The following is a 13,888-nucleotide window of genomic DNA, read 5'->3' on the forward strand; positions in this document are numbered from 1 at the left end:
TACCTTCATTTCTATTCATATATATTATATCATAAAATGCATATTTTATGAAGATCATATCACGAATATCACACATAAACATAATATCATAAAATCTCATTAAATGGACATTTTTCTTCTCATCAAAGTTATGTATAAACATATATTTTATGCAAAATTTATATAACATTAAAGAACAATGAAAACTCATTATAAAATGTATTGCGAGCTAATTGCAAGTATGTACAATTTCTTTCAAAAAAAATACACACGTTTGTGAATATGGTGTGCCATAAAAATAAAAAAGAAGAACTATTTTATGTGTTCTTTAACTTTTCTTTAACTTTTTTGTGTTCTTTAGTTTTTCAAGTCGTCGTAAATTTATTTTATTTACTATAATATTTAGAGAGCACAAAGTAAAGAAGTACTCTAAGAAACTTTCTGCTTTTCTGCTCTGCTCATGTTTTTTTAAATAAATTTAACGTAAGTGTTATATAATAATTTCCATTATCGAACTATTTGATATCTATTTCTATAAATTAAAATATAATTTAAAGATAGCAAAGAGAAAAAGAGAGAAAAAGAAAGAAACATTGTTAATCAATATATCATTTGATGATCTACTTTCGAAAATGCTTTCATGTGTGAATGTAATGTATAATTTATTGTGTTCTATTTAAAAAGAGAAAGAGTGCCCTGCGGAAATTTGTGACGTAAATTGCAAACATAAATCGCGGTGTATCTCGTTTAACTCATAGTATATTCTCGTTTGCACAAACTAGCTCAAACTACGATCCAATTTTCTCGTGATAAAAAATGAGGATTGAAAAATGAGGACCTTATTAAGAGAGATTATACAACCAAGGGCATCATAACATACGCATATAAATTGTATTGTGCCGAAAGCTATAGGACAATTAAACAATATAGATCCACCCCCTAGAGTGAAAAACCATCTTCTTTCTTTTCTCACTCTCCCATTCCCCGCAAATCTCGTCATTTTTCTCTTTCTCTGCTTTATCACACTCAGGACGTACCCTTCGCGATTTCCGGATAATCAAGCGTTGTTTGGATCTTACCCGCAATTCATGAAACGCATTCTGTAACTTCGCTGCTGTGCTAGCAAACCGAAAACAATCACGACTGAATGACAAATATTGGGTGAACTAATTTGATCGCCAGGGGTGGCATCGAATTGCGAAGGAAAGCGAATCGGAATAAATTTTGTTCAAGTCGTCTCACGTACTGTATTTGTCGACTTTACAATTTCAACGCTTTCTTCGTAGGCAGGGAAGGTCTCGGATAGAGAAAAAGAAAATTAAATGCAATTTTAATTTAAAATTACATTTAAATATTCATTTACATATGTGATTAAAAAACTTGTCAGTTATAATAAAATATGTGCTCCTGCTCTATCGCGTTGATTTTTCTTTGATTTTATTTTAGAATATCGTTGAGAGATTTTTTTAGATTTTAACATTAATGACATTTACTGTATTAAATATATATTTAAATATATATTTAAAATTTACCAATTTTTTTATAAATAAAAATTTATAAAATTTTATAAAATTGTATATATTGTACATGTTTTTCTCTATATGTGTTTGTAAAATTCATGAGATATCAAATACTCACTTCATCTGTGTATCAGAAAACATAGTACTATCAATTTACAGGCGAATTTTCGATTAATATAACACGTTGCAAATATGCGGTCATGTTTCAGGTTGAAATGCTCTACCAACGCTACTTCCTACGCATGAATCAAAGTAATATGACACACGTGCTCATTCTACTAGTCGGTTTGGCACTCGCATTGGGCCTACTACTTGTTGCGAAATTGATGCTGACTGATAGACCGCTGTTCACGCTTTTACAGAGACCTGAAAATTTCTCCCTTGGTGTCACTTTAGTGACTTGTATCGCTGTTTACATCGGTAAGAGAATTTACAATTGATTTTAAATATTTTAGAGCTTGCTTTTAGATTTATTTCAAGTTCTCATTAAAATAAAATTTTATTAATATTTAAGTCTAAGATAGAATTTTAAATTTAAAAATATATTTCTCAGAAATATATATATATATATATATATATATATATATATATATATATAATTATTTACGAATCTATTTTATATAATTATATTGGCATTTTGCTTCATATGTACATGTTCTTTAATGTAAGAGAATTTTTTAAACTGTCATCGTAATTTTTCGATATATCGTTTAATATATTTAATATATGAAATATCAAATCGAAATTGCTCACAGTATTTATAAATAAACAGAATATTTACCATACATCATGGCTGTATAGTGTGTGAAATTTATCTTGACACAAGACTTTAGAGCTTTCGCATATACAGTTTAAATAATGTTAGAATTGCACTGAAATATGCACACAGCATTGTTAAATATCACAAACATTAAAAGACGTGCATTTTATCCGACACGCAAAGGAATGATTCTCGTTGTCTCTTCTGTGAGCGACATTATGTTTTCATGTTACTCTGTCATAAATAATGCAGGAAAATATTGCCAACAAGTGCTATTTTCTCCCGGAAGCATCAGGAAACACGACAGGGCTCGCTTATCGCATCGCAAAGCTCATTCTTTTGTCTCTCCTTCCCGAGAATGAACTTTGACCGAGCAATATTGCAAAAAACTTTAATCGAGTCACTATCTATGAAGGTTTATTTGTTAAGTCACATAATGTAGAGACTTGAAAATGTAGAAACTATGATAAATGAATCTCCCTTGACATTTTAATTGAAGAAATATCAATCTCAAATTGGCTGAAGAATCCAAATCTCATTCATTTATTTCGCATTAATTCATGCGAGCAACGTTTTAATATCTCTGAGCAATCATCTTTAAGCATGAAATCTTGAAATTCTAAAGCAGTAACGAAGTTTTCGCTCTCCTAGTTTTGGTGGCTGCCATATCCAGACCGGGCATGAACGAGATATGGCTTGCGGGTGTCAGCGGTGCAGTGCTGGTCACTCTGCTGGCCCTGCAGGTGACCTTGAGTATTCATCTGGCACGCCTGCACGAGGCAAGCCATGACAATGCCGATGATCCGTCGTCCTTCTCCAGGCCGGAGGATCTTCGAGCCGGTGGACCCCTCGCCGCCACTTTGGCGGTCTGCTTCTTCATCTACATGGCCTACGCTCTTCTGCCGATCAGACTCAGGCACGCCTGCATCGCCGGGATCGTCTTCTCGGCCGCTCATCTCATCGGAGCCTTCCTGCTTTATCCAGATTATCCATCCATGATCGCACACGTGAGTTTCATCACTCTTTTCATCACTCTTTTCAATAACCTTCGCGCATTTTTTTTATATATATGTACGTAAATTAGAAAACAATGTCGCTTCTTAATTTTCCCAATAATATTAAAACTCGATTATCTAATTATTAGATAATATATAAGATTGAATAATAAAAATAGATCATCTTTTTGAAAATTCATTTTTGTTTTTATTTCGAAAAATTCTTAATATCTTTTCTCGTTGTGGATGATAAAATTTGAAAAGTTATCACTTCCATGCATCATATAATTGATTGGATGTTGCATAATTAATTCCGGATTTAATGATCCTTGTAATTTGACATTCTAACAGTCTAGATTGACATTTTCAAAAATTCATGTTTTGTATCGCAATAATATTGAAAGAAATGTAGCTAACTATTATCGATTTTAAAGTATACATATATTCGATAATAGAGATGGGCTTGATTAATTTAAATGATCCAATATTAAAAAAATATTTCGCTTCGTTGCGATCAATGTGACAATTATAAGCTGCAGATCCGCGTTAATTAGCGATCGAGTTTATACATATACTATGTATCGCACAGCAATTAGCAAAAGTAGGTTACTCGATGATATTAATTAATCAATGTTACGCAGAACTGTACAATAAATTGTACGTTTCTATATAATTCTCGTATATTGCCACGCAGATCTCGGTTTGTATTTGCCATCAAGATATTGCTTATTGCAGAATTATAGGAAAATATTACTGTGTATTATTCCGCATGTAATAAGTATTAACTCGAACAATTCCTTAAAATATTTTTCAGATTAAAAACTGTTCAGAAAAATTAAAAATTGTTTAAAATAATTGTCTCGTATTCCATGCGTTTCACACATGTTTATATACATATTTTTTATTATATAATTTTAAAATTTATAAAATAAAATTTAAAAACCAGACAATTATAATCTCTATTTTTATTTTATTATGTTTTTTAATTATCTTATTTAATTTATTCGTGTTATACTTTCCGATTTATGTATAATTCAATATTTAACATTCTGATACAAGTTCAATAAACTTTAAGAAGTTAATAAGTTAAAACACATAGAGAGAACATTTCTTAAACCTCTCGTGTTGTAATATTTTATAATTTAGCTCAGCAAATGATGGCGTGAGGATAACAAAATAATTATTAGCCAAATTCTCATTGTAATACACATCGTCACAGAACAGGTAAAATGGACGATGTGCGTGACATAATATCCGAACACGTATTCCTTTATTAATGGCGCACAAAGTGGACATAAATAGCCAAAACGAGGTGTGTGCTTCGCAAATAGCTGGCTTTCCAACTGGATTGGAAATCTAATTAGAACGGATCTCAGTCTGCTTCGATATTTATCGGAGTACGTTTTGATATGGTATTGAATCTCTCTGGTTGAATTTAACGCATAAGTATTTGCAAGTTCAATGTAAAAGAAAAGGAAAAAAAATAAAAAAAATCAATTTCATTTAAATGCAAACCCCATTAAAATCGGCGATGCATGCTTCGCACCATCGATATGTTAATAATTCAATTTAATTTGTCATTTTCACGTTCGAGCGAATAATATATCGATTTCCTGCAAATATCATGCTCTACAAAAGAGATCGTAATTGCTTTTCGCGCTACCGAGTACAATACATACGATAGTTTTGATTTTACGTAAACGATTTTATACTTTTAGGTAAACCTTGCAATAAGATAACGTTTTAGTTATTAAAGAACGTTTTAGTTGCCAAGGAAGGTTCGTAAAGCGATTCAAAGCAACGCGCAATTTTCTAAAAAAAAATCATGTGTGTCTGAAACGCCCGATTAATTAACAAAGTGTAATGAACACAACCTTTGCAAGAGAGATTCGGAATATTCACGGAAAATCGAATTAGCTCTTGGAAAAAAGTTCTGTCAAGCTATTATAAATTAATTTAAGATTATAATCTACTCGCTGAAAGAAATGCTCACACGACTTCACAAGTTTTTATTAAATTACTATTATTCTTAATCAGTAAAAGGTTACATTGTATTTTTAAATTTTGTAACGCTGCAAAACAATCCAATGAAATTGCTTTATAAATCGTGATTCCCATATTAATTATTTTTTAAAAATAAGTTGAAAGATAAACCTGAGTATTACTAAGAGTTGGAAATTTGCAAAACGACTGTAAAATGAAGGGAAACAAGAAAGATCTGCAGATATAAGTATAAGATTCAAGCTACATTATAACTACACAATAATACAAAGCTGCGCAGAGTAATATAGCTGCACAGCTTTTTATTAAAGATTGAAGATGCTCATAAACCAACACTTATTACGGCAATTTGATGAAAAATCGTGAATTCCCACACCAAATCCGAGTACTCAACAAATCGTAAAAATTTTAAATCAACGACAATAAAACACGATCGCTTGCGGTTGTCCTCTCTTAAATTGTTAAGTTTACTTCCATCGCAAAAAACAAATGCTGTAAAACTAGAAAGATCTCTCTATAAATAATAAAACGTGAAAAAATCCACTTAAAATAGTTAATAAAATATTATAAGAATTTTCTCGAAAATTTTATAGAACCCTTGGCATGGCACAAAAAGTGACTAAAAGTTATTAAAATTAAATTAATAGTGCAGTAAGTTTTATTATTGCTTGCATAATTTATGTTTATTACGAAACTCTCACAAAACATATTTTATTAGATTATTTTATCTTAATTGTTTTTTAAGTTAGAATATAAATTATATTATATGATGCAGAAGATAATTTGTGTAAACAGATAAAATTAATATTTTGCATGTGCATTATCTGCCATTTAATCCTTCAGGCTACAAGTTTCGCGCGTTTTTAGTTTAGCCTGGATAAAATGAAAAATACTGGTTCTCTACATTAATCGGTTTACATATTGTATAAGCCATTTGATAATGATTTTGCATTGTATTTATTTAAAAAAGAATAATTTTATCAATTATAATTTCTTACGTATTTTCTCAATAAAATTTTTTGGATAATATTATATTTCAATGAGATATTTTTTTTAATATTGCTTTAACGAACGTTTCAAGATGCAGGTTGCATAATATTTATGCAAACGGAATTATGAACGGATGCAAGACATCAGAAGATTCTCTATCAAACTTGTTTTACGATATCTTAAAAATGATTGAATTACATTATTTTAAGAGAAATTATATGATAAAAACTGAAAAATACTATAGTTTTGAATTCCCTGAGAAACGAAATTTCTGTACGAACAAAAACGGCACAAATAAAATATAAATAAATATTTGTCATTAATTTCCACTTTTTATAAAGTCAGACAGTGTCAATGACTTACGATTTTTTTCTCCAATAAAGCACGCGTCTAGCCACGTTCATAAATCATTTGAAGAAGTCTTGTTATCGACGTAATTGGTTCTGTTCGTATCGATAAACTTATTGTTTTAATACTTTAAATCCCTCAGCGTTGAACATATAACGTGAAATAAAAAAATGGACAGCTGCATCTTTTGTTCTTTCAGAAAGACCATTAAATCGAAAAAAATACTGTTTGTTATTTAAATTGCATAAGAAAGAGAAAAAAGAGAAAAAGGTTAAAATCGTATTAATAAAACACCGTATTAATTCTATATTTTGAAACAAAAGATATAAATTAATCAATTTATCAAAGGTATGAGAAGAAATATTTTTTTCTCTTTTTCCGTAAATATTATTTATCGCATTTAAATTGCAGGAGAGAAATTAATTATTGGCAATTCATCATCTGATTATTTATTCCCATGGTTTCTCCAGAGAATAAATTATCTTGTAAAATAGAGATAAAAATTAAGAAACTTTGTTATTCTCAAGTTAATTAATTATGAGCGCGAACGTCATGAGGCAAACAAGATTTTGCGGGCTTTGCTTCAAACTTTCGGTCGGATAATTCTTTATCTTCTTAAAAGTGAGAAAACAAAATTCTACGTTGATAATCCGCACGTGTAAAAGTGATCGATATATCGAGGTTGTCGCTGGTACATGCCCTGTATATCGTAAAAAATGGTTATACACTGAGCGAACGAACAGTTTCGCTTGCTCGTTTCTTTTCACGCTGTATCAAATATTTGCGTTTATAGTTTCCTTCATGTCGGAATATTCTTCGATATATATCGCCCCATGCTAGATTCAATTCGAAATACCGACGAAAGTTACGTTCGCAATTATTACATTTTCTGAATTTTAACAGCGAACATTCACGTTTGCTATTTTTTTCGGTGTGGCATCCCCACCTTAAGAAGATATCGCGCAGAACCGCATTGCGTCATAAACTGCAGATTCATGCAAGTATATACATGTACGTGATCGTTATTAATGTTTTTTACGAATCATAGCAAAAAAAGTACCAATACGTGACGGTCGCTGTGCTCAAACGATCGAGATAGGGATTCGCCGGAAGCTTTATACGCCAACGAAAAGCACCGTGGATAAAAAGTATATTCGCAAGTGTATCATACGATTCGTATAAACGATATCCTTGCAGGACTTTCGATGATAAAAAATTCCATCTCATCTCGTATCAGTTTTACGTAACAATAATTTAAAAATACTAAAATGTTATCAAAAATAAAATACAAGAAAATGATGTGCGTTCATTAATTAGTATTTAGTTTTAAGTGGTTTTAAAATTCTTAAATACTCTAAAGTATGTGTGCAAACAAACGTCAATTATATATATTGTATGAGGAAGGCAAATTTATTTCGATTATTTATAAAATTTAATTTTATATTTTATATAAAATTTAATTTTATATTTTATATATTTTTAGAAAATTGCTAAAATTATATGATTAAATTTGATTTTAAATTTCTCAAAATATGCGAAATAAAATTTCCATTTGTTTAAGTTACGTCGATAACAGGACTTCTTTAAACGATATATAAAACGCCTACGTATGCTCTCTATTCGAAAAAAATAAATCATAGACAGACATGAAAAAAAAATAATAGAATGAAAAATTGCGCTGACACGTACGATATTGGTAACGCAACAATAAGTTATTGATGTAAGTTATCGTCGAATATATATATCGAAAAAATTTTATGGGTAAAAATTGAACAATCGTTATCCTCAAATGTCAAGCTAAAGATGATATGAATATTTCTATTTTATTGACTATATTAATATTTATTGACATTTATATTTCTTGATATTTATTAACGTGTAAAAAATTTTGGGACAAATTTCAATTTCTCTTTATAAGTAACTAAAATTGATCGTTCACACACGAAATTTTGCAAGCGAAATAATCTAAACTTTACACCTATAATGGTACGATTTCTCCGTGTCGATTATGATGCAAGATGTAACATTTGGCCCAGTTTATCTCGCGTCCGTTTGTCAGGAACATCAATCCTAAGTGCCTCTTTGTAAAATCACTTTACTCGCGAGCTAGTGCACGGTGATAGACCGTGCTTAATCGACCGGAAATGCGAAAAGAGAACCGCGACAATTTGTGATATCGTACAGCTGCCGTTTATTTGAGGAACAGAAGCAAGCCCTGCGGAAATGAAGAGGACGGAAGTACAACGCACGGACATCTCTGTCGTCGGAGTCGAAAAGCTTTTTCTAGAAATGAATATTGAAGGCAAACATCGCGGAAAATGCGAAAGGGAAATGATAAAACTCAACAAAAAAGAGAATTAGTAATGTAAACTTTTTTCTTCCTTATGTAAGCACGAAAATGTCTTCATCGATTGTAGAATCTTATTAAAATATAAGAGAAAACTAATCGATTTTGATTGAATTAATATTAAATTTCTCTAAATTTTTCAAAAAATGGTTTTAATAATATATTCGCGCGATACGAGGAATTTTCGAGTATGACTGACACAAAGAAAAAAAATAATATATTTGTGTGTAATATATAATATTTTAATATAAAATTATATATATTTTGATTTTTTATTATTTTCACTAAAATTTAATTTTCCCTTCGTTTGATATAATAATCCATATATTTACTCTTGATTTCTTGGACGATATCTGCAAAAATATTGATCTAAATTGATCATATTATGTACAACACAATTACAAATTAAATCAGAAATTTCTCCTACGTAGTTTGCTGATTGAATTACTTATAACATCAGGAATTTCTTTACTCTGGCGGAGATTTATTTCAATAGTTTTCTAAAGCCAAGCTATTTAATATTAAATAGCTTGACTTTAGAAAACTATTGAAATAAATCTCCGCCAGAGTAAAGAAATTTCTGATTATATACAGGTATATTGCACAACCATATTTAGTATACAATATATATAATCGAAACCAAAAGTTATCTGGATCGAATCATACACGAAATCAATCGATGATGTGCGATATGTCGTGAGTTTTGTGGAACGTAACATTTCATGAAAGCAAGTGAATATAGCGAGACCGATTGTGATTGATTAGAAGCTACAATATGTCGTTCGCTGTCGCGAAAAATTCTCCAATACCATTCCTTCCACGAGCGAATTCGATTGAATTGGTTTCTCCGCCGTAATTTTTTTCTCCTCGCCAACGATTGTACGAGAATCGATGGTAATCCTGCGAGATGGAAATGCGGCGGGACAAGGTTTTCGCCCGGGGCTCTCCTTCCTATTAACCTCATTGCATCCCCCTTCGCCCCCCGTGATTTCAGTGAAAGAACAGCCTTCGTCGCGAGTTATCCAGCGAAATCCCGGACGCGCAACCACGACAGCGTCGACAAAGCCTCTTGCCGCTTTTTCCACCTCAAACAAACCCACATATACGTGTGCTCTCTACGTCTCGATGTGATCAACATCGACATTGCATTTTGTGCACCTCGCACAACCGTTCGCGCTGCAATCATCGCGCAATTTCATCGCGAAATAGGCTCCTTTGCGATTATTATCTTTTGTGGTTATCGCGGAAATCAGGGGAAAAGAAGGCGAGTGCTGAATTCGCCTGAATTCATCCTCTATTCCAACTCGTTTTTGTATGCATTTGACTCGACTAACGTTTACGCGTTTACAGAGATATTGCTCGAGATATCTAATTATTTTTATCCCGTTCCATTACGCAAATGAATCAAGTTTCGAAGAGATGTGCACCTTCACGAAACTTGGAATACGTCTGTAGACATAAACGTCATAACATTGTGCTGTGCGCAAGATAAATTCAAGTTCCTTGCGGGCACAGCTGGAATATAATCATTTGATATTTGTCCCGAAAAACGCTATATTATTCTAAAATTCATAACTCTCTCTCTCTATTCCTTTTATATAATTATATTAAAAATTAAATTTATAAAATAATCGTCTCGCGTATAAATGAATTGTGAGAGAGTATTTTTAGAGATATGATATTGGATTTTTTATCCCAGAACAAGTTCATAACAACAGAGAGCAAAGTCCGCATTTATAAGACAGCCAGTTCTAACTTATATAACAGAAATAAGAACTGAAATATCCAAACTGGGCAAATATTAAAAACAACAGAAATAAGAATCGTGACATGGATTACAGGTTAATATACACTGAACGACGAAATGAAAAATAACGAGGGCAGAAATGTAAAGTTCGAACAACTCAAGACGCTAGATAAAAAGTAAACGCGAACATCCAAGAATGTCCACGTATATGAAATGAGCGAAAATAGTGAAAAAATAAAAATCCACAAAGCAGAAAACCATCTAAAAGTTAAACGAATTTTTGGACATCAATTTCTCAAGAAAAACATTATTAGGCATTGAAGCTCGACAATGATAGGATTCGCTCTGAACAAAAGAGTAAGAATTTCTTATTAAAAGAAAAAAATAAAAAGTATAAATTATTTCTAAAAATATCAATTACAATTTTTATAGAAAACATGTTAATACTGAGCATATATTTATCATTAGCATCGTTGGTATTTTTATTTTGATTCGAGAGAGAGAGAGAGAGAGAGGACATTATTTAATTCTTTTATAACCCAACATGATTCGATTCTCAATTCCTTCATCGAAGCATCGGCTGTTTATCTTTATTCGAATACGACATCGAAGTAATACGATAGCCATTAACGTTAACGTGGCATCATGCGAGTAGTTTACACGGCAGGCTATATTCGGGTTAAATTATTTTAGTAACAAAATCGATAGTTACTGCGGCTATTAAGATACACACACGGGTCGACCCCTCGGAATGATCCTCGGCATCCTCGGCTTCGTGATCGTCGACAGAGCTGCCCACGACGACGAGGTCGCGTTACACTTTTCGAGTGGAAAAGATTGTCGAGTGGGTGGCTGAGATAAGGGTCGACACCACATCCCTTCGTTTCTCATCGCAACCTTCCCCCTTTCTCCTATCTCTTGTCCGTGCGAGAATCGAGCAAAAAGAAATTACAGCAACGAGGGAGCGTCGTCCCCTGTGGAAGATAGTGGAATATTTAATAAGCCTAGTATTCTTTAGCAAGCAGCTCTTTTACTTCGTTTATTAGCCCGTAAGTAGACACGACATGAAAAACGACGTCGTTAATTGTCTACGTCGACAGATTTAAGTGATTTATTATTGAATATATTAATATAATTAAGAAGAAAATTTTTAATTATAAATTCTGTATAATTTCTAATAAAACTCATCAGTGGTACCGATTAATTACAAATGAAACAGAAAAAATAAAAAGAAGGATCGTCGCAATACAAAGCGCCTTTATTTACCTATACCATATATCCAGATCGTTTTTCGTCATTTTATTAAAGATGGAGTGTGATTGATCATGTACGTCATCATCGTTCGCCGGTAATGGTCTAGCTTTATAGTGATTGGTGAAAATATTGTACTTTCAACGCGCATAAAGAAGCAAGAATTCTGCTTGTTTAATCATTTCTTTCCGTGATATTTAAATGAAAAGTTAATTCAACGTTAACAAGTTAAGGTAACGATAAATCGAGGTGAATCGTTACGGAAAAGGTTCGTTGAATTTGCGAAATGACGCGGAAGGTAACAAAAAAACGGGTTTATACAGAAAAACCGTTCGTTAAATAAAACGACTTATTCGAACTTGTTTTCAAACGGGCTTTTTTATTTAGGGATTATTTTTTTCTCTTATTTTCGCGTCGCTTCTTTTTATCTTGCGAGAATCTCTTTATCGTTTTTCTCAACAAAATCGCCAACTATGCTGTTCGGAATTATTGTTGGATTTATTTTCGTCAATCTAGAAGTTACGCGAATATCGAATTTTCCCGCAATTTGTTTCGCAGTCTCCTTGATTAAAAATTCTAGCCTATTTTCGCATCTCATGTTAATATCCGCTTTTCCTGGAAAACGCCGTGCATTTCCGCCACATAATCGCGCAATTATTGAACTCACCGGAAATCGACCGTAGACTTGTATTTATCGCGAAATTTACCGGAAAAAAAATGAAAAACGAACTTATCGTTTCCTATATATCTACGTCTGAAATAATACAAAAATAATCGGATTAAAATACCCAATTAGAGAACTTTATTAAAATGTTAAATGTCATAATTTTTACTATATTTTCTCTTAAAATTTTTTTTATCAATCAAGACTCTTGCCTGTGAATTTTAATTTCATTTTGCTTCACTTTTTCTATGTTCTTTTTCTCCGCAAATGCTCATAAGCATATTTTTATAGTTTATGTCGAGCGTAGAATACGAATTACTTAGCCAGGGTTTACGAGCTTCGTAAAAAGCTTTTCTTTGTCCTTTTATCTTTGCTCATTATCAATTCATTTAATGCTTATCATCTCCGCGCGTGAAAGATTTAATTCTTTTTTAATTCAACGATTTTTTCTTTAGAACGCGAATATAGGTATTTCAGTTTAAAATTCATCTGCTTTCGTGAAACATTTCGATGGAAATTTCATTCCGAAGAATAAATATTTAGGATAATAATAAAACGATGTGTGTCAATTTTCGCTGACAGATTTTAGCCGCTCAAAAAAACACGCAAAATGCAATATACATCGTGCATCGTGTTTTATAATTTCGGGAACGATAGAATTGCAAGGAGCTAAATTGATCATCGTCATGGCAACTGATTACGTCAATTAGACGATAATTGACGTGTCAAGTGCATGCTTGCGCACATTTTGGGAGCGACACATATTTTGTTCGCGTGTACGGATGCAAAATGCGTGTACGGAATAACGCATCCTCGATGGGCGCCGTAATAAATGCAGACAGATACGCTGAAACGAAAGCGCGAGGACAAAGGAAAAGACCTGTGTCACTTCGACGACGAGAACGTTCGTTTGTTATTTAGTCGTTTGTCCTGTTACTGCTTTTACTACTTCGAGCTTGAAAGAATACAATGCACTCTCACGAAGAGACAAATCTTATTCCATTGTAGAGAGAACGTGTGTCGCGCAAATTGTCAATCCCGCGAGATGCAACTCTCATGTCAAAATGGGAGAGCTTAATTATTGTCCTGAAAAAAAAAAAGAAAATAAATGAAAAATATTTAATGTTAATGGTCTATTTTATTAATGTTGATTTTAATCTTCGTTTAATCGTAATTTCCGTTCTTTTCTAAAAATACGATTGAAGAGAGACAAGGAGAAATTAAAGTGCGATTAAGATATTGATCGTCTTTTTGTAAGCATAATATAATTACGAAATTCACGTGTG

The 13,888-nt window shown here is 32.1% G+C and overlaps 2 protein-coding genes across 4 annotated transcripts in view; one reads left to right on the forward strand and one right to left on the reverse strand.

Moving 5' to 3' along the window:
* The window catches only part of LOC105258715, a 90,997-nt gene that overhangs the window by 53,253 nt on the left and 23,856 nt on the right, over positions 1-13,888 (reverse strand). The window lies entirely within an intron of this gene.
* LOC105258714 (adenylate cyclase type 6) overlaps positions 1-13,888 on the forward strand; it is an 88,229-nt gene that overhangs the window by 40,737 nt on the left and 33,604 nt on the right. For all 3 annotated transcript variants that reach the window (XM_011270167.3, XM_025405971.1, XM_025405972.1), the window contains exons 5-6: positions 1,709-1,919; positions 2,911-3,266. In XM_011270167.3, coding sequence (XP_011268469.1) covers positions 1,709-1,919; positions 2,911-3,266 — 567 coding nt within the window. The remainder of the gene's footprint in view (positions 1-1,708; positions 1,920-2,910; positions 3,267-13,888) is intronic.

This window comes from Camponotus floridanus, unplaced genomic scaffold (genome assembly GCF_003227725.1).
Source record: "Camponotus floridanus strain SB8 unplaced genomic scaffold, Cflo_v7.5 scaffold129, whole genome shotgun sequence".
Taxonomy (NCBI): domain Eukaryota; kingdom Metazoa; phylum Arthropoda; class Insecta; order Hymenoptera; family Formicidae; genus Camponotus; species Camponotus floridanus.